Source organism: Suricata suricatta, chromosome 7 (genome assembly GCF_006229205.1).
Source record: "Suricata suricatta isolate VVHF042 chromosome 7, meerkat_22Aug2017_6uvM2_HiC, whole genome shotgun sequence".
Taxonomy (NCBI): domain Eukaryota; kingdom Metazoa; phylum Chordata; class Mammalia; order Carnivora; family Herpestidae; genus Suricata; species Suricata suricatta.
Window position 1 is genome coordinate 85,216,112 of NC_043706.1, and position 25,305 is coordinate 85,241,416.

The 25,305-nt window shown below is 36.3% G+C and overlaps 1 protein-coding gene across 4 annotated transcripts in view; it reads right to left on the minus strand.

The window, feature by feature from the left end:
- FBXL4 (F-box and leucine rich repeat protein 4) overlaps nt 1-25,305 on the minus strand; it is a 76,846-nt gene that overhangs the window by 13,566 nt on the left and 37,975 nt on the right. For all 4 annotated transcript variants that reach the window (XM_029944582.1, XM_029944583.1, XM_029944579.1 and 1 more), the window contains exons 6-7: nt 23,475-23,688; nt 1,754-1,825 (exon numbers count right to left, since the gene is read on the minus strand). In XM_029944582.1, coding sequence (XP_029800442.1) covers nt 1,754-1,825; nt 23,475-23,688 — 286 coding nt within the window. The remainder of the gene's footprint in view (nt 1-1,753; nt 1,826-23,474; nt 23,689-25,305) is intronic.

Sequence of the window (25,305 nt, forward strand, 5' to 3'; positions counted from 1 at the left end):
AACCTCCTTATCTTAAGTTGCATATCTTACAGTACATCATATATTAACAGAAGTACTAGGGGGAAGTGAGTTCAGCCGTCAAGGGGAGCTGGAAAACACCCGCACACACAAAAGCACCCAGTTTCTTTGTTGCAGGATATACCGCTGAAACCTCTAGGAGGTAGGCAGGGTAGCGTTATTTCCTATTCTTGATCAGGAATCCCTACTTCACTGCCCCCCACTCCCCCCGCAACACCACAATACACATCTTTTCTTAACTGAATATCTTTTAGGACTAATGTTCCATGAGTCAACTTGAAAATGCTGACATAAAATATACCTAATTCCAACTACAAACATATATAATTCCAAATCTAAAGTATGTGTGATCAGAATCCTGCTTTTCTAGGAGATATTGCTCCAGTTTAAGGGAGGTAAATAGCAGGCAGAAAAAGGTACCTCTGGCCAACGTTAGATAGGGTCCTTACCAACCTAAAGAGGGTGAGCTAGCAATAAGCAAAGATTCAAGTGGCAGTAACTGACTGGTCTTTCATCACAGAAAGTGCCATCGAATGTCACTGGGCCCATACAAAAGAGTCATCGGAGGGACCCAGAAGCTCATGAAATGGCTTACTTAGATAAGAATTAGATCAAAAGTAAGGAAAGTCTAATGCTGAGTTACTGGGCTCCCAAGATTGTTTCTAAAGACCAGGTCTAGAGACCTGTTACAAGACCTGTTACAACTTGTAACAGGTCTCTCTAGCCTACATTGCCAAATCTTGGAGCGTCTCTGAAGCCATCACTGAACTCTAAAAGGTGTTCACACAGAATTTCGTATAGGCTGAATCCAGGCTTAGGAGAACTTCTCTGATCTTGCAACCGTACTGCTTCCTCAGGTCTTCCTCGTAAGTGGATACAAAATCAGAATGGTTTAGGACCTCCTGAATATGTTTTGCAAGAGGAAAGTAAGAAAGAAAAGAGATGGATTGCTCCACAATCAGTTATACTGGGGGATGCATTTCCTCTGAGTGTATGTGCGTGTGTGGACACACACATGCACATATAAATACAGTTCTACTATCCCTAGAGTTTCAGTATTACTTATAAGCTGCATAATTTAGATAAAAAGAATTTAACTCATCCCATGAACTCTTTCAAAGGCATGTAAAGTCACAATTTTAAATGTGGAAGGACTTTAAAGGTTACCTAGTCCAACAGTCCCTAGGCATTTGGATTTAATGGACCAGTAACATTTCAAAAAATTTTTGAGTTCTAACTTAGGGTGCCCATTTACCTTAACCAGTAAGGACAGTAAAACAAACACACACCAAAAACAACAACAACCATAGCAAAACAAACAAACAAGATAAACCTACCTACTATCAACAACATTTCCAATAAATAATTTCAAAACTTAAAAACCAAAATTAGCTTTGTGACAAACCAGCATTTGGGTATGACTGGTTATCTTATTTTGTAAAGAAAATCCAGAGAGGTAGATAGCTTCTCTGAAATAGTATCTGGCTCAAGGCAGAACCAAACTCCTTTTACCACAACACATGACTTTCCTTGCTCTCGTGGATAAATAATGTAAATGTTTCAAAGATATACTCTCGAATTTAAAAAAAAAAATGTTTGACAGTAGGGTACACAGCAGCTCGCCATTAAATCTGAAAAGCTATGGGTGAGTGTGAGCGGGCGGGTCAGGATAAAATTCACCCAGGGGAAGAAAAAGAGAACAAGTGATGGAGATAAAGAATTTTCAAATACTTACCATTACACAACTGCCCAAACTAAGGTGCTGAAGCTCTGAACAGAAGTTCAAAATGCTGAGCAGCGCTGTTTGCTGCCATCGGGGACCACATTGGCAGCAAATATGGAAAGTGAAAGAAAGTGAAACAAAGAGAAGAGGTCAATTAGACATTAAAGGCTGTCACTGCTTTTCCTGAAATAGAGCTCAAACCCGAGGTTACAGACACCACAAATGCCATTTAATGAGTCCCCAGGTGCTCCTGCCATTGATTGGCTTGAAGTCAAGGTAATCATTACTAGTTTCCATGTAAGTCACCACATCGTAGATGGGTTTCACGGGCCCCACAGACACCTATATTCCCTGTGACCTCTCGGTTCATCTCCCAAAGGTAAGCAATTTGAAAGTCTGGTTAAGACTGAACAGCAAGACAAGCTTAACAGCCCCTCCCTCAAAAAAAAAAAAAAAAAAAACCCAGAGAGGCTGGTGACACTCTGAAGAACAGCGGCAGCTCTGACATTCACTGATCAGCTGCCGCCTGATGGAGCTGCCAATAGAGTCACCCCAAATCAGGACTGAGCTGGTGACGTTAATGTCAAAGGGTTCTCTTTGCTGACAAGGATACCAACAACCATTGAGCGCCTGCCACTAGCAACATGCTCACTGAAACATACATACCGTGCGCTTTCTAGTCATGTTCCTGCCATTGAAGCCCATCTATTCTGTGAGATGAAAATGGTCTCACCACTGAAGAAACCCAAGGCTGTGCTGGACTGCTACCTAATCATGGTACCTAAAGTGTCTCTGGTCATAACTTCATTTGATGAAATGCTTGCCATGAAAAATTACAAAAAGCAGCAGCAAAACATTCACATTTCTAGGGTTTTTTTTTTCTATTAAGAAAAAAACTACTCAAACTTATGTGGCAAAATTTCTTTCTAAACATTTTAACTAAATGGTATCTAAAAAGATGACAATGACACTGTACAACCTCTGTTTAATCTGTTCCAAGCATTCAAAACCTGAACAGTATCAGTTGGAGGAAGGACAAAAAAACATGTCGATGACAATACAAAACATTAGTTCAAACCTAGATAAGATTTTCCCAGAGAAAACAGTGTAATGAACTATATCATATAAAATAAAATTAGTCAAGGCAAAATTAAAATATAATTTATAAGAGGCCTTAGAACAAAACCAGACTTAAGACTAATTGTTTTACTGCTGGGCATTTCTTTAAATTTAAGCAAAAAAAAAAAAAAAGTTTATATTCATTTTATGGTTTTATGCTTAAGTTTTTAACACAACGTATTGCATTTATAAGACAATCCCATGTAGCTCTCAGAATGTTGACATGAGAAGAGATCTATGAAGATACATTGATTTTCTGATTCTCCATAATACTTAGCTATTTTAACTTACTAACAGATAGGAAAATAGCATTAGGTTTGTTTTTATTAAAATACCAGATCCTATGACAAGGTTGTTTGGTAAGACTTTCCCATGAGCAAGATTCATGACATATTAAGAGAATTTTTAAATCTTTTAAAAATCTCTATTTATTTTTGAGAGAGAGAGAGACAGAGCAAAAGCAGAGGAATGAAGAGTGCAGAAGACACAGAATCCAAAGCAGCCTCCAGGCTCTGAGCTGTCAGCACAGAGCTCAATGCGGGGCTCGAACCCAGGAACTGTGAGATCATAACCTGAGCTGAAGTTGGACATTTAACCTACTGAGCCACCCAGGTGCCCCAAATTAGAGAACTTTTATAGAGAATTCCATATATTCTTGTCGATTCAAAATTATAAACACCTTCCCTTCCTCCACCTCCATATGCACACTTCATTCAAGAACTTGCTGATAATTTAAACTATTTACAATGGAGAATCTCAAGTACACAAACACATACAGAATCCAGTATAATGAATACCCATGTAGCTGCCACTCAGATTTATCAAATCTTAATATTTTGCTTCCTTTGCTTACCCTTATCTTTTTGTGAATCCTTCCATCCACTCACATACTTCCTTAGAGGTAACCTTGATCATGACTCAGTGTTTAAACATGCTTGAAAATTATATAATTTTGGGCACCTGAGTGGCTCAGTTGGTTGAGCGTCTGACTCTTGATTTTAGCTCAGGTCATGATCTCAGGGTCTTGAGACTGAGCCCCGTGTCAGGCTCTCCTCTGGGTATTGAGCTTGCTTAAGATTCTCTTTCCCTCTGCCCCTCTCCCCTGCTCACACTCTTTCTTTCAAAAAAAATTATATAATTTTATTACACATGGTGGATCCATAAATTGCATGTAATTTTTGTTCTACATGGTTTCTATAAAAGGGTATTATATAAATGTACATATACTTTTGCATTTTCCTCAACAGTGTTTGTGAGAAATTTGTCCATGTTGATACTCACAGCTTTAGCTCACTGACTTGTTAACTGTTGTATACTATTACATTATGCAGCATATACTCCCATTTGATGAATATTTAGTTTGTTTATAACTTTTGCCATAACAAAGAATGCTAAAATAGCCATTCTTATATGTGCTTCCTTGTGCATTTTATAGAACAGTACTTCTCTAGAGCACATGCGAGAGGAAGAATTTCTAGGTGTTTAGGAATGCTTGAACTTTATCATATTTTGCAAAATAGCTCTCTTGAGTGCCTGCATCAATTGATGTGCCCACCAGCAATGCAAGAGCGCTGGGTCCCCACATCTTTGCCAACATATAGTCTTTTCATCCTTTTTAACGTCTGCCTACCTGATGAGCATGGAATGTTAGAAAATGCATTAGTATGATTACTAATGAGGTTGAAGATCTTCTCATATGTTTATGGGCCACTCATATTTCCTGCTCCATTAAGTTACTTAATCATATCCGTGGCTGATATTTCCACTAGACTGTTTCTTCCTTCCTGACTTGTGGGAATTTTGTTCTATGCTAGATACCAATCATTGTCAGTTATATCCATTACAAATATCTTCCCTAAATCTAACACTTGTCTTTTGCTTTATTTATAGAACATTTTTGTGACATGAAATTTCAAATTTTAATATAGTCACATCAATCTTTTTCCTTTGTTTGTATTCTGTTGTCTTTTCTAAAAAGTCCCTTTTTACCCAAGGGAGAATATATTTTTTTTTAAATGACAGCATAAAAGTTTTTCTGTTTTACACTTATGTTTCTTTTTTAAATGTTTTATTTATTTTTGAGAGAGAGAGAGAGTGTGTGAACAGGGGAGGGTCAGAGAGAGAGGGAGACACAGAATCCGAAGACAGGCTCCAGACTCTGAGCTGTCAGCACAGAGCCCGACATAGGGCTCAAACCTATGAACGACAAGATCATGACCTGAGCTGAAGTCGGACACTCAACCAACTAAGCCACTCAGGTACCCCTACACTTCTGTTTTTAACCCAGTGGTAACTGATTTTTATACATGGGAACATATCAAATTTCATTTTATCCCTTAAGAATAATCAGTTGTCCTGGTTCAATTTATTGAAGATGCTACCTTATCCACCTATTTGTGGTGTCTTCTGTATAGTTCAAGTTTCCATATATGTGTGTGAGTCTATTTCTGGGCCACTTTTTTTCACTTGTCTATTTGCCTTTCCCTTGCACCAATAACTTCAGTCTTTCCTATTATAATTTGGAATGAGTCTATATTGTGGTAAGGCAAACATCTTTTCCTCATTCTTCAAAACTCTTAGCTGTTCTTCATCCTTTGCTCTTTCATATGAACTTTAGAATCACCTTAAAGATTTTAGTTTACCTTCTTAATAGGAATACAAAAGATTAGTTTTTCTTTCTTTTTTTCCCCATGGTCAATACAGTTGGTCCCTGAAAAACATCAGGATTAGGGATGCTGACCTCTGCACAGTCAAAACTCTACAGGTATATCTTCTGACCCCCTAAATCTTAACTGCTACGAGCCTACTGTTGAGTGGAAGCCTTACCAGTAACATAAATGGTGAATTAACACATATTTTGTATGCTGCGTATATTATATACTGTTTTTGTACAGGAAAGCTAGAGATAGGAAAGTGTGATTAAGAAAGTCATAAGGACAAGAACATACATGTACAGTGATGAACTATATTTATTGAAAAAACCCTGCACATGAGTAGACCCAAGCAGTTTAAACCCAAGTTCTTCAAGGATCAACTGTATTTAATTTACTGGCATTTTATCAATTTCTGTGTCATAACTATCGATTATATCTAATACCTTCTTACTGAATTTTTCTTCCTGTTGAAGAATATTTTTAAGAGTGCTTTTAGTGAGTGTCTGTGAGTGGTAAAATCTTAACAAAACTATTTATAGAGTAGTTATCAACACGTGAGTTACTGCTATAAATGATATAGATTAATCCTCATAACAACCCCATCATTCATATGTTTAGTCCTCACAACAACGCTACACACTCATTTACTCATTTAACAAATATTTTATTGAAGGTCTGCTCTGTGTTAGGCACTTTTTACACTTTGGATATATCAGTAAACACAGCAGATAACAACCTATAAGGTGGATATTGTTATTTTCATTTATAAATTAGGAATCTGAGTCAAAGTTTAGCCAGGCTTAAAATTTGAGTCAGTCTAATTGTCTTCCTCTGTAGGTAATATGTTTTTTCTCTCTGGTAGCTCTTACCCCATTAGTTCATATTCTGCGATTTCATCACAATGTGTCTAAAGATTTATTTTACCTTATTCTGTTTGGTATCCTAAGTGAACATTGGATTCGAAGACCTCCAACTTGTATCATGAAAGATGAAGATTCTTAACAATCCTTTTTTTTTTTTTCCAAATATTGCTTCTTTATCATTTGTTGTTGTTGTTTTTTCCCTTCTGGAACTCCTATTAAATAAACATTGGAGTCTCCCAGTACCAGTGCCTAGAGTAGTTTAAAAAGTATGTCCACAGTTTATTCTGTCCTCTTTCCTTTCAGAGATGGAGCTTACTTAGTTCCTCTTCCTTTGAATGGGGGCTGGATTTAGTGATTTATTTCTAACAAGAAGGACACAGCAGAAGTTACGGTATGTTAGGCTACTATCATGGTTAATTTATGTGTCCACGTGACTTGGCCACAGCACGCCCAGATATTTGGTCAAATACATTCTGGGTGTTTCTGAGAGGGATTTTTTTGGATGAGATGAACATTTATGTACTGATAAATCAGTAGACTGAAAGCAGATTACTCCCTAATGTGGATGGACCTCATCTAATCGTCAAAGATCAGAACAAAAAGCTGACTCTCCTCCAAGTCGAGAGAATTCTTCCTGCCTGGTGTCCTTCAACCTGGGATACAAGCTTACTCCTGACTTCAGACTGAAACTGAAACATCGACTCTTCCTGGCTCTCAAGTCTGCCAGCCTTCAGACCAGAAACATTGGCTCTCCTGGTTTTCAGGCCATTGAACTTGGACTGAACTACACCATTGGCTCTCTGAATCTCCAGCTTGCGGACTTAACCTGTGGGCTTTTTGACTTGCCAGCGTCCATAATCATGTAGGCCAGTTCCTTAGAATAAAGCTAAACACACACACACATACACACACACACACACACACACACACACACACACACACACACACACCCTTATTTCTGTGTCTTTGAAGAGCCCTGACTAATACAGTTATAAAAGGCTATTGCTCCTCTTGGTCCCTCCCCCGCCATCTCTCAGTCAGGAAAAGCCAGCTGCCAGGTCATAAGGACACTCATGAGGTCTATGGAGAAGCTCATGAAGAAAGAAACAGAGGCCTTGGCCAACATCTAAAGAGGAAGTCTGCTAACAGCCATGTGTGTGAGTTTGGAAGCTGGTCTTCCAGCTGCAGTTAAGCTCTGAAATGAATGCAACCTTGTTAGTGATCCTGAGCCAAAACCATCCAGCAGACCGCTCCCAGATTCCTGACAAGTTATGTTAGATCATGAATGTCAGCCTTTTCAAGCCACTCAGCTTTGGGGTAGCCTATATGTAACTATAATATAGTAACTAGCACATAGAGTAGACACAGTATATATTTACTGAATCAACGACCAGGATTACTATGAGGATTAAGTGAGGTATATGTGTGTATATATATATATAAATTTCATGCATACAAACCACATATAATAGTGCTTGACATCCCAAGCATTTACAAGTTTAAGTGCATTCCTCAAACCTCTCTTCTAATTTAGCAGTATCTTTGTGTCCAATTTAGAGCTTGATCAATTTTTTGTTATAATGACTATCATTTATTTCCTAGATTTCTAACTAGTTCTTTTTCACAACTACTTGTTATTGCTGTTTCATTCTATTTATGTTGATAATTTCATGTTCCATTTTATTTTTTTTAACATAATTTATTGTCAAGTTAGCTAACATACAGTGTATACTATTATGCTCTTGGCTTTGGGAGTAGATTCCCATAATTCATTGCTTACATACAACACCTCATGCCCATCCCAACAAGTGCCTTCCTCAATGCCCATCACCCATTGTCTCCTCCCTCCATACCCCTTCCCCCAACAGCCCTCAGTTTGTTGTCTGTATTTAAGAGTTTCTTAAGGTTTGCCTCCCTCTTTGAAACGATTTTTTTCCCCTTCCCTTTCCCCCATGGTCTTCTGTTTAGTTTCTCAAATTCCCCATGTAAGTGAAACCATAGGATATCTGTTTTTCTCAGACTTATTTCACTCAGCATAATACCCTCCAGTTCCATCCACAATACTGCAAATGGCAAGATTTTACTCTTTCTCAAAACATATAAATTTCTTGTTACAAGATAAGCAAGTTCTAGGGATGTAATTTACAGCATGGTGACTATAGTTAATGATACTATATAGCATATTTGAAAGTTGTTAAGAGAAAACATCTTAAAAATTCTCATTACAAGAAAAAATGTAACTCAGTTAGGTAATGGATATAAACTGGACCGACTTTGGTAATTATTTTGCTATAAATACAAGTATCAAATCACATTGTACACCTTAAGCTAACACAATGCCAGTCGTATCGTGACCAACTGAGTTACTCAGACACCCCAACATTGATTGGTTTTTAAATGTTAAAGCAACCCTGCATTTCTGGGATAAACCTAACTTCATCATAATTTATTTCTTTAAAAAATTTTATTTTGTTTTTTCGTGTTCCATTTTAAAAGATGCTTTCATTTACTTCTTTGAACTCCCATCCCCTGACTTCATTCTTTGTAGTCTTCCCTGTCTAATGATCTTGCAGACTGTCTTCATTTGGAACTAGGATTTTCCCTTTTATCTTTTTTTTTCTCTTCTTTTCTTTTCTTTCTTTCTTTTTTTTTTTAGAAGGAGAGTGCGCAAGCATGAGCAGGAGAGAGGACACTCCATGCTCAGTGCAGAGTCTGATGCAGGGCTCGATCTCATGACCCTGGGATCATGACCTGAGCAGAAATCAAGAGTCAGATACTCAGCTGACTGAGCCATGCAGGCATCCCCAGAACCAGGACTTCTGAAAGTGCAGCAGTCGCGCTTCGCAGTGGTACTGCAGATACTGCGGAGCCAGGAGAGGCTTGGCTCAGTTCTGACAATGAAGTATGGCCGATGCCACATCACTAGGTCCTTTTTGTTAGAGTGCCCAGCCCAAATCCCTCCTTTCTCTAAGATTTCCATCCAATCCCTGGGGTGGCTCAGACAGCCATGTAACACAGTCACCTGACTCTGATTATCCCATGTTGGGATAATAAGATTCTCCTGATAAAGTCTGAGATGAATTCCTATTAAATCAGCTTTTCTAATTAAAAATAAGAGTAAGACAAAAAAAATTATTTTCAAGAACAACATATTAATCCATCTTGACTATTCCTTTGAGGAGCCACACCTATTGCTTACTGTCTAGCTCAAAGATTATAACTTTGGGCTCAGATAATATACTTCTGAATTAAAATATCATATGTATATACCTACAAAACCCTTGTGTAAGGGTAGATGCACTCTGGAGGAATTACATGTCACAGAAGAATTCATGGCAATACTATACTTACTCATGCAAATATTTTACAATAACTTACACAGTCTGTACATTAAATTGGGAATTAAAAATTCATTTAACAGTAGAGAGAACTATTATTCTCATTCCCACCTTAAAGAAGGAACTAATGTAGAATAAGAGACCCATGTTGAAGGCTATCACACATCTTTGCGAACTCAGGGGTGTGAGACCACGAGTTGAGACCACCACACGAGGGGACGGAGCTGACGGCTGGGGGAGCAAGGGTGGCCTGGGAAGAGATGCCGCAAGGAATGTAACAAGGCATCAGCAGAGATAAATAAAAGGGCCGACAGGTAGTACTGAGGTGGACAAGCAAAAGGTGACGGTTTCATGACTTTCTCCAGCAGAGCTCATGAGAAGCCAGAGACTCCGGGAGAACCCCGGTTTAGAAAACACAACAACTGTTCGCAGTCTCTCTAAATCTATTTAACCCGCTTCCTTCTAGAAAATGTTTCGGATACTTTTTCTCTATGCTGTTAGTACTCAGAATCAAAGTTCTGCTATTGATGTTGAAGCAAAGAGAAGAAACTAAAGAGAAACAAACTCTTCGTTTCCAAGTATAAAAGGGCCTGATTTGGGAGAGAGCACAAACTCAGAGCAGGAGTTGACGAACTACTGCCCAAAGGCCAAATCCAGTCCACTGCCTGCTTCTGTAAATAAAGTTTTATTGGAACAACAGCATACCCAATCATTTATGTTTTGTCTATGGCTATTTATATATAACAGCAGGGTTGAGTAGTTGTGACAGAGACCATATAGCTTGCAAGGCCTAACACACTTCCTATCTGGGCCTTCACAGAAAGTTTGTCCCCTACTGAGGAGAACAGTTCTGCCACACTGAGCACTTGCAGTACTTCTACATGTCTAGAAAACACAGTGGATGAATTAAAGCTATGTTATTAAGTATACCATGAAAAAGCATTCAGAAAAAAACGTGAAGAACTGTATGAAACTCTGAATTAAGACTTAAGGTATCTATTAGGTCCTCAATCCACAAATTCTGCTGGTTATTTCAATAAAATTCAGTAGAAACACAAGAGTAGCTCTATAAAATCAAAATACAATTTAAATAGTTATCAGCTTTAATAATGCAAGGCAGGAGATTTGTTTTCAAATGACTTTGTAATTTTTAAACAAAGGCCAACCTTACTTAAACTGCTATGGAAAGGAATCCACTAAGGAATGACTGGATCCATGTTAATTTTTCCTACAGAATTATCAAAACATACCCTAAGTGAATGCTGGAATCTAGTAGTAAAAAATAAGTTCTTAAAGAAAGAATCTCTTTGCATTCCACCTAAAATCTATCTACTAACCCTGTTCAAATGTGTCAAAATCCAGTAGGTAACTATTAGTAACAGAGAACTATTACTGTCTCTCCTTGCTGTAAGGAAATTTATTAAGAGGTAAAAGAAGGAAATTCAAATTTTCATTCACAATTTTTTTAAGAAAAGCTACCCATAAACTATATAACCTTCCATTCTCCAGACTTTGAAGGTGCTAAGCAAAAATACTTAGTGAGATAACTGATGTTTATTATACTCACATATAAGTTTTAGATAGTCCAGGTTTATGTCTTAGTAGAGTTCCACTTATGCATACCTTGTACATTTCATAATACAGTGAGACATTGTTTAATCAATGTATGCAGTACTGTGGTTACCATTTTACGTTAATCCAGGCTTATAGTTGTTATAACTAGTTTATGACCTTTGTTGCTCAGTTAAAATTAATTGTTGCTTATCTTTAATAAAGAATGCAAACCTTAATTATAACACTCTTACTGTAAGAAGGTAGGATTCCAAATCAGTATTCTCTACTCTAAAAAAATGATTCCTAGAAAGCATTCTAAAGGAGCATTATAGGGGCACTTGGGTGGCTCAGTAAATTAAGCATCCAACTTCCACTCAGGTCAAGATCTCATGGTCCACAGGTTCGAGCCTTGCATCAGACTCTGTGCTGACAGATGGAGACTGCTTTGGATTCTGTATATCCCTAGCTCTCTGCCCCTCCCCCCCATTCATGCTCTGTCTCTATCTCAAAAATGAATAAACATTAAAAAAATTAGAGAAACATTATAAGTTTATATATTACGGGTATATATATTAGTTAAAATATAGAGACTAGTGACATCACCTGATCACAAACAAATGTACTTTTACGGACCATGATATATTTCAAACACAACAAAGTAATATCTACAAGTAATGAGATGGTATTTTATACAAGTATATTCACTGCATGAAAATTCATAAATCTGCATAACAAATCCACCAAAGAAATGCAAAGAACACAATCAGTTAGTAGGATTTAAAATACACATATATGTATGGGGTGCCTGGCTGGGTCAGTTAGTGTCAACCATATGACTCTTGATCTCTAGGTAACGAGTTCGAGCCCTACACTGGGCACAGACATTACTTAAAAAAAAAAAAAAGTACACATGTATGTATGAATCTCTCTCTCTCCAATTTTAATTTTTTGTTCCAATTTCAATATAGAATAAATGTTGAAATATTTTGAGGACTATTTAAAGGTCCTGAAACTAACTATATGCAGAAATAAACATCATTCTAGAATCTTTCAGTTCAATTACTTTATAGAGATTTGCTATGAACCATCTACTACAACTTAGATTCTGTTTTATACAGTTCAAATATACAATACAGTATAGGCTATATAATGATACATAATCACAACTTGAAAATGATATTGTCTTTTATAGCTTAAACTTTAAGATCAACATTGTGGTGGAAAAGTTAGACTTCTGATTCATTTCCTAAAAAAAAAAAAAAAAAAAGAGTTCAGGGCACCTGGGTGGCTCATTTGGTTAAGCAGCCGATTTCAGCTGACGTCATAATCTCACAGTTCAGGAGTTTGAGCCTCGCATCCAGCTCTGTGCTGACAGCTTAGAGCATGAAGCCTGTTTTGGATTCTGTGTCTCCCTCTCTCTCTGCTCCTTTCCTGCTCCTGCTCTCTCTCTCTCTCAAAATTAAATAAACATTAAAAAAAAAAAGGTTAAAGACCACAAATGACTAGACCAAAGACTCAGAAATTGGCTATATGGTACAAGTTTCAAAATAAGGTTCAAATAATTTAAATTCCAAAAGCGCAAGTGTGTGACAGAAGAAAATCTGAGACTACACCACACACATTTGCTTTGTCGTACAGCCTCATTTCAGAACTATTTTTACTATTATAGTAGATCTCTCCTATAATCATACAGTTGAATACATCTTTGCTCACAGATGACTAAACTGATCGATTTCCCTATCAATCCATCAATCCATAATGGATGATGGCTGTTATCTATAGTCACAAAGTCAGGGCAGTTTCCACACCAGCTGGACTTGACAGTAACCATAGTGACTCTATAAAAAAAAGAATGTTTCCATCAGAGGGGTCGAAGGGCTGGACTGTCAAAGAGGCATGTAAGAGGAGTCTGAGGCATATGTTGGTTGATCCTGTTCATCTAAAGAGAGTGTCCTAGTCCAAAGATTTTGTTTATCTTCTTTCCTTCCTGTTAAGATGAAAGTGTCAACCTGTTCTCTGCTGATGCCTTTAATCATTTAAGTCACATAACTAATTCTCATTGTTCTCATTCTAAAGTCACCAAATAAATCTTCTAACTATAGTTTCCCTGGTGACATGGCAACTGTGAGAGAATGTGTTGATCAGCTATCTCTAGTGAATGACGTCCTTTCCAGGTAGATCTCTTCTACCCTTACTTATGGATGATAACAAGTCTGGTCCCCAAGAGATGACACTCCCTCTATGTCCCTCCTCACTTCACTGACAGGTTAGGTTTCTTGACGCTGAATGAACCATGGCCTAGTCTCTTGGGCCACATACACTTGACCCCACCAAAAGCTTCATATTCCCACTGGAACATCTATACAGCCCATCAGGATAAAGAGAAGTATAGATATATTCTTGTCTGGAGACATACATTAAAGCTGTAACTTTATATATGATAGTAAGTTATATATAAGTTATTAAAAATCTTAACTTTTAAGCTATTTAAGAACAAAGTAATTATATGCTTTTGTTTTATATGTTATCTAGCCAAATTACTCTGCCTGAAGTGGACTGCATTTTAGGTGGCAGTTAGCCAATGACACCTGCATTAGTCAAGATAGGTGACCAGCACAGGTTTTTCCTATCTCAATTTCTCCTCTTGGCTTTAGTCATCTACACTGGCTCTGTTAAGTGAGAGGCCATCACTCTCATTTGAGTTTGTTAGCTACACTGGTTCCATTAAAGGAAAGGCCATCTCTGCTTCTACTTACCAGTATAAAATAATGTGCTCTTTAAATCAAATAAGAATGCAGGAAGGAGACCACCATTATCTCTGTGTCAAGAAGCAAATCCATGGCATTAAGTCAAATCAAACTGTTTTCAAAAGACAGTTTATATGTGTTTAGTGGGACAGCCCAGGTGCTTTCATCAATAGACAGGGTGGGATGCATTTTTACTTACCTATCTATCTACTCTGCCAAATGAACTGGTACAGAAAACAGAAAAGACGAGGAGAGTGCTGATATCCAAGAGAAGCAAAGATCAACTACTTCTGTTGTCTTCTAGTTGGTGAAGATGAAGCCAGTGGGGTCCTTGAAACTGTCGTCCCTGCCTAGTAGGGCCAAGTAAACAGTTGCTGAACCATACTTTCGGATTACTGTCATACACTAGTCCCCCACAATACCTATAATCAGTTTTTTCACTTCTTCAGATTCTTTCAATTTATGCTCCATCATTCTTGAAGCGAGGCAATCAAAACTGGATGCAGGTGTTCCATTTATAACTCCAACTTTTAAAAAACACACTTGGTTTTCTTGTCTGCTGCTAAGCAACAGAATGACATTCTTACTGAGCTACTATCATGCCCCATCTCACACTCATTCCAGATATATATATATATATATATATATATATATATATATATATATATATATATCTTTTTTTTTTTTACAAAGAAAAAGTAAACAGGTTCAAACTTCTAACACTAATCCGATTGTTTCAGTAAATGCATATGACTTCTCTCAAAGACATGTTTTATGCAATATGTTAAAAAGGTACTGTTATGCCATCCTTTACAAACTGCATTCATTTAATTTATTAGGGCTGCTATAACAATGCACCATACAGTAGGTAGTTTTAACAACAGAAATTTAGTTTTGCACAGTTCTGGACGCGAGAAGTCTGAAATCAAAGTGTCAGCAGGGTTAGCTTCTTCTAAAGCCTCTCTTCTTGGCTTGAAAATGGCTGTATTCTTCCCTTGCTTTCGCATGCTCTTCCCTCTATGAGTGTCTGCTGCCGAATCTCCTCTTCTTAGAAAGACACCAGTCGTTTTGGATTAGGCCCCACCCTGATGACCCTGATGACCTCATATAACCTTAATTACCTCTAGAAAAACCCTTTCTCCAAACACAGTCACATTATGAGGTACTGGGAGTAGGACTTCAACATATGAATTTTAGGGAGATACAATTCAGCTCAACAGCAGCTTACAGATAGATGTCCCTTTAGAAGTAAAGAATTGTATCTTCAAATTTATTTTCAAATGATTCAGGAAAAAAATGATGCATATGGTAGGGGCATCTACTTTTTATGCTACATTTCTCTCAGTCTAAAATTAGTTTGAAATAAAAGGTTTCCTCTTAAGTATTTCAAAGTCTATTTAATGAGTTAAAGTTTTACAGTCCCCCTCTCACAAAAAGCCATCATCATATATGGCGGAAGCAGTACTTGTAATCTATGTTTATCATACATAAAAAGAATCTTGTGAACAGGGAAGAAAAAGACCAATGGGATGGAAACAAAGTCTTTCCCATTACTATACATCCAACTCTGTTTTAATCAGCTTTTCATCAGGACGGCAGATGATCCTAAGTACAACAAAAGCTTCTTTCCTGTCTGTTCTAAGTTACCACCTTTTGTCTACAAGATGCACCTAAAAGATCCACCAAATTCATTACAATGAAAATTACCCTATGTATCTGCCCATTTCACAAGTCATTCTGGGATCATGCAGCAAACACAACCAAGTCTTGGCAGGAGAATCATTTCTTCTAATAAGGTTACACAACAGACCATACTCCGACCACGCACAAACCGGTGATGGTCTTAGTATGCACGTGGGCTTCCCGCACACCAGTCTGCTTGGTCTCTTTATTGTCATAGTAGCTTGTTCTTTACTAGGCATACGTTTACTGCTCTGCATCTCCTGAAGTCCAACAAATGTATACCACTGACTCTGCAAATAGCGTAGTGATTTTTTTTTGGTTGATGTTTTAAGAAGATTATTTATTTCCCTGATGAAACAATTTTTCATCTCATTCCTAAACACATCTAAAAAATGAAAAAGATCTCATGAAACAATGAGCAAAAGAAGTTGATCTATATTGCACTATCTTTTAGGGCTAAAAATTCTGAACAAATACATATTTGTTCAAATATTTTCTTCCAAGTTTTTCAAGTTGCAGATCTAACCATCCATCTGCTTAATAGATATGCTTATCTAATAATGAAAAAAATGAGTTAAGAGATAGTTATCACTCATTCATTCAACACAAGTTTAGTGAATACCTACTATGTACATTCACTATAGTGAACACTGTTCTATGCTCTAGTTGTGAAGAAGTAAATGGTCAAAAACATGTCCCTTCCTATTAAAGAGTTTGCAATTTAGGAATGAACATTCCTTTCACCAGAAATAAATAAAAAGGGTAAAAGAGATAATTCAGCCTGAATCTCCCTTGGCACATGATGGAAAAGATACTCCTATTTAGGACGATGTAGAAGAATACTTGATACAGGTGGGAAAATTTGTGTAGGACGTGTGCTGGGTAAATCTATACTAGTGTTTCCATATCTACACAGGTCCATCTAATTCATCAAGTGTGTTTATTTTTTTAAACATGTATGACCAAATTTGGTCTTTGCAAGAGTTTATGTGATAGGGTAAGTTTGGCTTTTTTTAATAGTTAAATAAATTTTTAGCTTTGTACAAGCGACTTACCTACACACATAAATCTTTTAAGTGGAAAAGCCAAGATAAGGACTGAGTTGTATGACTTGGGTCTATGATACAGACTAAATAACAAATATCTTCCTAGTTTTTAAATTATCAAATAGTGTGTGAATCAGATACCCGAATACTACTGCTAATCAAAAGTTTTAATCGTAGCTAAAGTCTCAACAAAATCCTACTGCTACTTTCTCTCACTGCAGGGTACTGGCCACAGTATCAGCCAAAGCAGTGGTGATGGGCAGAAAAATCTTTTTATTTTAATTTGATAAACTTGATGCATTCATTATACTTTGTAAATTTAAGGTGTACAGTGAGTTACTTTAATACCTTTATGTAGTGAAATACAATTGCGATTGAAATATTTGTGTTGTATCATTACAGTATAGCATTATTGTCTTTACTCATTATACTGTGCATTGGACCTCTTAAACACTCTCTTACCCTCCCCCCACCCCATCCCTTGGTAACTACCATTTTACTGTTTTTGTTTTTTTCTTTTTATAGGTTTGACTTTTTTAATGAACTAGGGCAGGTAAAAGGCTGGGCTCCAAAACTGGTGACAATGACACTGTGGCTTATTTTAAGGTTGCTCTCATTTTAGTTTACTACCAAAGCAGCAATCAAGCAATACGAAGAATATGAACCACACAGTACAACCCCAGCTCCTGACAAAGTTACACCTGAGGCTCATGAGGCTCAAGCAGCCTTGATGGAGAAATCTGTCAGGGAGAGAGAGAAGCCCACTGCCCGCTTCACTGCTGCTCAGAAGGAGCCACATGAGCATGTCAGGATCTACCCACCAGCTTATTAGGCAATTCTGACCTAATTATACTTTCCTTCTCCTGGGTTCTCAGCCTTACTGAGGAATCAGAACTGCCTGTCTATGCCTAACCACCTAGGAACATACCACCTCAACATCAACAACACATCACTTTACCTGCTAAAATTATTTGGGGGATTATGTGTATCAATGCTACTGTTCACTAGGGCATAAGATGGAGAAGTGGCTTATATAACTCACTTGCTTAAAGCAGTTCATTACGTATTAATTCCACAAACTATTACTTAAATTTTCTAAATGTAAGTTAAATAATTGTTATAAATGCAGAACAATTAAGGCTTCAAACCAAGTTTGTTTATGATAAAAATAAAAGACAAAAATACCACTTCCTTGGAGTAGTTTCCACTAGAAAATATTTATAGAATAGGACGTAACAGTTTGCCTTTTACACTGGATCATGATGTCCTGTATGTTAGTTATAAAGTTATGTTTCCTTACCAACTGCAAATTTTTTCTAATAGGTAGTAAGGAAAAATCTCTAGTTTAAATAGAGGCAGCCAAGCTATCAGAATAACCACCATTCTGTGCTTTTACACAGCTTACAGTTTTAACTATAACACTGAGACCACCAAATCTGGGTTCAAATTCTGACTCTGTGCCACTGGGAAGGTTACTAATCTTCTGGGACCTTCATTTGATCATCTGAAAGAAGAGACCTACTTTCACTGGACTAGTATAAAGAATTAAATAATATGCACAATGTCTAGGACAGCAAACAGATTATATCCAGTAAGCTTTTCTCAACTTTGGGACTAACACCCAGGTCCAACATCCACTAAAGCTTTGCTCACTATGCACACAGACTTAAGTTTTACAAAATGACACAGATATATTATGCTTATTAGAAGTTATATATAGGCCTGTAAAGTATATCTCTACCATCATAAATCTGATCTTTCTGAAGTTAAGTGCTATATCAGACTCAACATTTAATAATACTAACTTTTGCTTATTTTAGAAATGTGTAGAATTTAGAAAACCAGGTAAAAGTGGCACTGGATAATTTGTACTGCTTGTTAAAAACAAAACAACTCTCCCAGGAAGTTCAAATTTGTATCTTCCTTTTCTTCTCATATATCTCCTTAGAGTAGACAGAGGCATTCAAAATTAATTGCTGTTCCTTGTTTTCAAAAGAGTTTATAACATCTCAATGTACTGCCAATGATTACCCAGGAGGTTCAGAGAGAAGCCAAGCCCCTCAACCCTGTCTTACTCCCTGTTTGCTCTCCATCCACCTACATCACTGAGTACAGGACAGGAAGTATACATTCATGGGAGAAAGAAGGGGGTGACATAATGCTTTGCATAAGTGACAAGGGGGGTGTTTGCAGATTGAAATGAATACCAGTGTTGTGGCTTCTGGTTGTTTTAAGAGACCAGATGACTGTGCAGCCTTCTCCCTTTATTCCTGTGAACTACTGAGTGCCCACGTCTGCATCGGATATAGATCCCAAGGATGAGAAGACACTCGAAGTAAATAATAGAGTATAGGTAGAGAGCACTGAATACAGACTTGAAAAGCAGTAAAAGTAAACACTATTTAGGTAAGGTTTTCCCAATTTTGAATTTTCCCATTTACATCATTCAAATGGTATTTATTCTTATTTTATTGTAAGTTAAGTGTAAATCATTAAGATGTAATTTTATAAATATTTTACATATTCAATGTCAGAAAACTGTATACAAAAAACCTATGTTATTTTATGATAACAGCAGACTAGGGAACTAATAAAAGTAAATTTTAATAGGTAGTGATAGAGGGTACAACACAGATTTTGTTTAATGCATTCATACAATGATTTTACATCTGTGTTTAAGTAACTGAGGGAAGCAGGAGATGATGTCTGCCATCAGACTTAGATGTGTATAGATCTCCACTCTGGAGACAGGAAATCTTCTCAGGCTTTTATAAATCATACTTCTTAAAAAATATACTCGTATGTGGAATTTAAGAAATGAAACAAATGGACAAAGGAAAAAAGAGACAAACAAATAACACTGAAAAATAAAAAACAAACTGGAGGCTGCCAGAGGGATGGTGGATGGGAGAGTGGGGTAAAACAGAAAAAGGGGATTAAGAGTTCACTTCATAGGAGGAGCACTAATGTATAGAGTTGTTGATTCATTATACTGTAACCTGAAACCAAAAGAAATAAAAGAAAATTGTTTTAAAAACACATAGTCATATTCTATCAGTTTCTTGAGGCAAATTAAAGAAAACTGATTACTTCATGATTTCCTGACACTTAGATCATGATAATACAGAACATTTCAAAAGCACCCCATAGGATGTACATTTTTTAAGGTATATTATTTTAATTAATTAATTTTTCTTCTCAAGTTAGTCAACACACAGTGTAGCCTTAGCTTCAGGAGTAGAACCCAGTGATTCTTAAAATTCGTCATAGATGTAAGGTGCCTAGCATGTTAGTATAATTTCTTGTTTTTATCCTACTTTTCTTCCTAAAGCTTCACTGAATAATTAACTGTGCTATATTTCTTCTTAAAGTTAAATTTCACCAGAAAATTTTTTAAATGAGGCATTATCTTGCTCAGATAATCTCGGACTTTATAGTATATAGGCCATAAAATACTTAATGTATCAGTGAAAATAAGGTCTGGCATAATTTAAGAATGGACAGACCTACCCAAGAAAAGACCTGTGACAATTTTACACTCACAAATGGTAGGTTATTTCACGACAGACCAATTAAAACATGGGCTGACACTATACTAAAACAGACATTCAGGGACAGACATTCAGGGATAATAGTCCTGAATCTGGGAATATGAGACTATGTGACTCAACCTAGGTCAGTATCACTGGGCCAGAACCAAAATCATTTTTCTTTCCACCATACCAGGTCACCGGTTAAACTCTGGCTAAACATTGTGCCCCCAAATTGAAAATACTGGATTAAACAGAAGCTCTAATATTCTCACATACTTTGAGGCCTCCATAGATTAGAAAAAACACCATGTCTATACAAAGGTATATACTCCGATCTACCAATAAAAAAGGTAATATACCCAGATGGTTTTATAGGTCAATTCTAAAACAGGTAATTCCTATCTATTGAAGTTATTCCAGATTTTTTAAAAAGGGGGGGTTCCCCAATCACTGTGCTGTACTGTCACAATCCTAGCCCCAAACCTGATAAAATAGCATGAAAAGGAAAACCACAGCTCAATCTCACTTAAGAAAGCAGATGTAAAAATTGTTTATGTATAAATCCTTAAAAGATATTTACTATGAACTAGGCACTGCTATAGAACTTCATGTATATTAAATCATTTAATCCTCAGGAAAACACTCTGTGGTGCACATTATCGTTATTTCCATTTTACAGAAGGGAAAGCTGAAGCAAAGGAGGTCGAGAAACTTCCTCAAGGTAGCAGTTCATAAGTGATATAGCTAGAATTCAAATTCAAATTCAGGTAATGTGGCTCCAAGATATTAGGAAATCAACCCAGCTTTGTATTAAATTAAAAACATGTAGGAATGTGAGGACTATTCAACATAAGTCATTATATTGATAAATAAAAGAAGAAAAAAGATGAATGCATTAATGGAGCCTTAATATACATTTTTGATAAAACATTCTTAATCAAACAAAAATGATAAAGACTACTTATCAGAAAGCAGTATCAAGCCACATATGAACTTAGTAAGCGGCATAAGGAGTTGTCTGTTTAGTTCAATACTATAGTTCCAGTGCCTATAACAGTACCTAGCTAATAGTGTTATATGGAAACCAATCTGACAATAAACTATTATAAATTTTAAAAAAATAAATAAATAAAATGAAACCTTAAAGACATCCTTACCACATTAAAGTAACACTGGTATGCCTGTTATGACTCTACGGTTCCACATTATTTATTAATTTCTATCTAGTAAAGGAAAACTTTACATATTAAAAAAGAAAAACTGTATTAGTTTTGAGTATGTAATCATATCATTAGAAAATCCAAAAGACATAAATAAAAATTAGAACAATTATAAGCATTCAGTAAAGTGAACAGATACAAGATAAATATACAAAAAAAGTTTAACAAAACCTATGAAAATTAAATAGAAAACAGTATCTGAGACTATAAGATGCAAGAAATAAATCTATTAACCAGAAAGATTTAAAACCTAAGTGAAGAAAACTATAATATGCTCTTGGACATAAAGCAAGACCTACAAGAACAGGCATGTTCTTTTCTATTAAAACAGACATACTTCTAGAACAGACACACTTTGCTACTAAAAAGTAAAATGAAATAAAATGAATGCATTTCTAATAACATCCTTGCTGAAAGATAAAAGTGGCAGAAGAATATAGAAGAATTTAAAAAATACGTTTAAAAGAAGAGGTGAGACTCCCCACCGTAAAGTAAAACATGCCACAAAACCGCCGTGATGACACGTTAGAACTACTATTGTTACCTGCAGCTAATATTTATTGAGGGTTTACTATGCTCTAGGCAGCCTCTAAACATTTCTCGTGTAATTTAATTCTCACAATGACTCTGGGATGTGTATTTTTATTCCCTCCATTTTAGAGAAGAGGAAACTGAAATACCAGAAATTAAATACCAGAGGTTGACCAAGGTAACATTCAAGACAGACAAGAGTTCAATATAGTGGAAAGGTAGACCACTTTGGAAAAGTAATTTGGTTATTTTATTCATTCACTTAATAAATATTTATTGAAGAGCCAATCTTTACCAAGTACTAGTCTAGATATTGGAAACACAGCAATGTGAAGACAGACAAGCCTCCTATTTCATAAACTTTATACCCCAGTGTAAGGAGACAGATAACAGCAAGAAAACAAATAAAATCATTTCAGAGTGATACAGATGCTAGGAAGGAAATTATACTGGATGATATGAAAGAAATGAACCAGAAAGGGGGCGACCTTTTCATCAATGTCCAAGAAGTGACCTCTGGAAAAAAATTTTTTTTGACTTGAACATTGAGCTAAGAAAAGGGCAGCCATGTAATAAGCTGGAAAACATTCTAGACAGCAGAAGTGTAAGAGGTATGAGCTGGGACCAGATCAGAATCTTCAAGTAATAGAAAGAAGGTCAACATAACTGAAGAAAAGGAAACAAGTACATGACAGTCAGAGGCCCTTACAGGGCCCCAGGCACATACTCTTTGATCCAATAATACCATTTTCAAGATTCTATCCTACAGCAATAACAGCACATATATGCAAGATTCTACACAAAACAATGTTATTGCTAGATAGTATGTAAAAGGAAAACAACTGGAAAAACCTGAACGCTGATCACTTGGGGAATGGCTGAATAGATTATGGTCTGACCTACACTATACAGTTAATGGAAAGAGTCAGATGGTATACGTAGAGATCTGGAAAGAAGTCCTAGAGATATTATATGAAAAAAGCAAGTAGATCAATGTACATGACAAGATTCCATTTTTCATTAATGAGACTCCGAAAATATGGTATCAAGAATTTTAACTTCTAAGTCTGGCCCTGGATAAATTCCACTGTGCTTCTTACCCTTCCTGCATACTACCATTCATTCATTCTACCCCTTTCTCTAATTCCTTCCCTGCCAGCATTTCAGCTCATCTCAGCCCATTGCTTCTTTCTTTATCCAGAAACACAAACAGTATTACAAAACTTTTAAGAACACAGAGAAGAAGAACCTTTTCCCATTATTATGAAAACAACAGGATACACTTTAAATAATTTTGAAATGACTGAATCAGTTCTGTTGATTTTAGAATAGTCAGGTGGCATCATAATCTAGTTAAAAATCAGAAAGCACATGAGCAATTACAGGCAACTAAATATTCAGTTTGCTATCACACTAGCAAAGATGTAAAGGTTGGGTATTCTTACCTCTACTTTTGTTCTATAGAGAACGAGTCTTTTAAGACTGCATAATTTGGCAATGTGGTTGAAAGCTTGAGGTGGTAGTTTATCACAGGATGAGAGATTTAAGTCCTGTAAATTTGGACACATCTCAGAAATAATCTCCAAGCAAGTTTCATTAAGAAAGTGGCTGCAAGATAATTCCAGGCGCACTAATTCAGATCCACAAACCTTCAGAAACCTGTAAAAACAGTGTTCCATATGAATTTTGTAAAACTAAAAGATACTTTTACAAGTACACTGGAATTACCTCAACTCTTAACAGACACCTTCAGAAAAATGGATTTCTATTAGGGAAAATGTAAAGCTCATTTCATTTAAATTCTCATTTACTGCTTACTGAAATAGGCCTGATTAAGCTAAAATAAACCTACCTGAGATGATGTGTTCACATCATATAAAAAGTCAGCCAAGGCTAAGTGAAAAATTAAGAAAGAAAAGAATGCATTTCTCCTATCTAACTAAAACTCACACCTGAGTTTGTAGAGGCAAAATCCAAAAACATAACAAAACTATTATAAGATATTTCCCCTAAACAATATCCATTCAGTCCTGGATAATTTACTTTGAATATAACACATAAAGTGAAAGCTTTAATTAAATGACTTCAAAATAAATCAGACTAACCTCCTCTTAACTAAGGAAATGTGGAATTGGTTTAACCACACTATTGTAATGTTCCTTATATTTGTTACTATTTACCACACTGATGCTGAAATTATTTCAAGATATTCAATTGCAGCTTCCCGTAAAGTACACAGAAATGATTCAACATGGTAGACATAAAATTCCACTATCAGACTGGTAATAATGATATTTATCTTAGTTGCATTACAGATGGCAGGGGAGGGGGGCACAGTCCTGTCCATAACCATCATCTGAAAATAATATAAAAATAGATGTGAGTCTAAGAGAATGTGAATCCATGAAACTTTATCACCTGAGCAAATTGAACCCTTAAATGCACCAAATCATCCCTGTCCATGTCTCTCTCTTGACATTTTCTTGCCTATCACAATGTCACATCAGTGACATACTGTTAGTTTATTTATCCCACATCTTTTTTCTTACATCAATTAATTAGCTTTCTAATATACATATAAAATAAAACTAACCAAATCAATCACTTACAAAAGCAAAGGGAATAATACTAAAGGATTAATTTTTTTTGCCCTGTTCCTCCACTTCCAAGCATGTGACCTTGGAAAAGGCATTTTCCCAAGTCTCAGCATTTTCTCAGCTATAAAAAGCAGACAAGAATTACATACCAGCATTCACCACACTGCCTCATGGTTTTGAACATCAAACAATATGTGAAAGCAGTTGGTAAAGGTCAAAGCACCCCACAAACATTAAAATAAAAGTTAAATCTTGGCCAACTCACACTCAAACAACAATAAAAAATTCAATTACTACAAATTTATTTTAACTGTTGAAAATAACTATTGCCCACATATCTTATTTACATCTGAACACCATTTATTCTCCATCCACTAAAATATGTGTTCTATTCTCCCTAAACTCACCATTTCCTTTTAAATGCCAAATTCAGTGCCCTTTCTTTTCAGTGCTTGAATTATTTGACTTATTGTGGCATTTCGCACAACTGCCTACCCCTTCCTTATATTGCCCTGACACACCTCAACCTACTCTCATCCCCAGATTTCTTTAAACCTGTCTCACTACTGTTACCTTTGTTAAGTTCAATTAGGTTAACTGCAATTTGCATCAATCATGTGCATTCATTCATTTAACAAATACTTACTGAGCTTCTATTATGATCGAGGCATTACCCTAG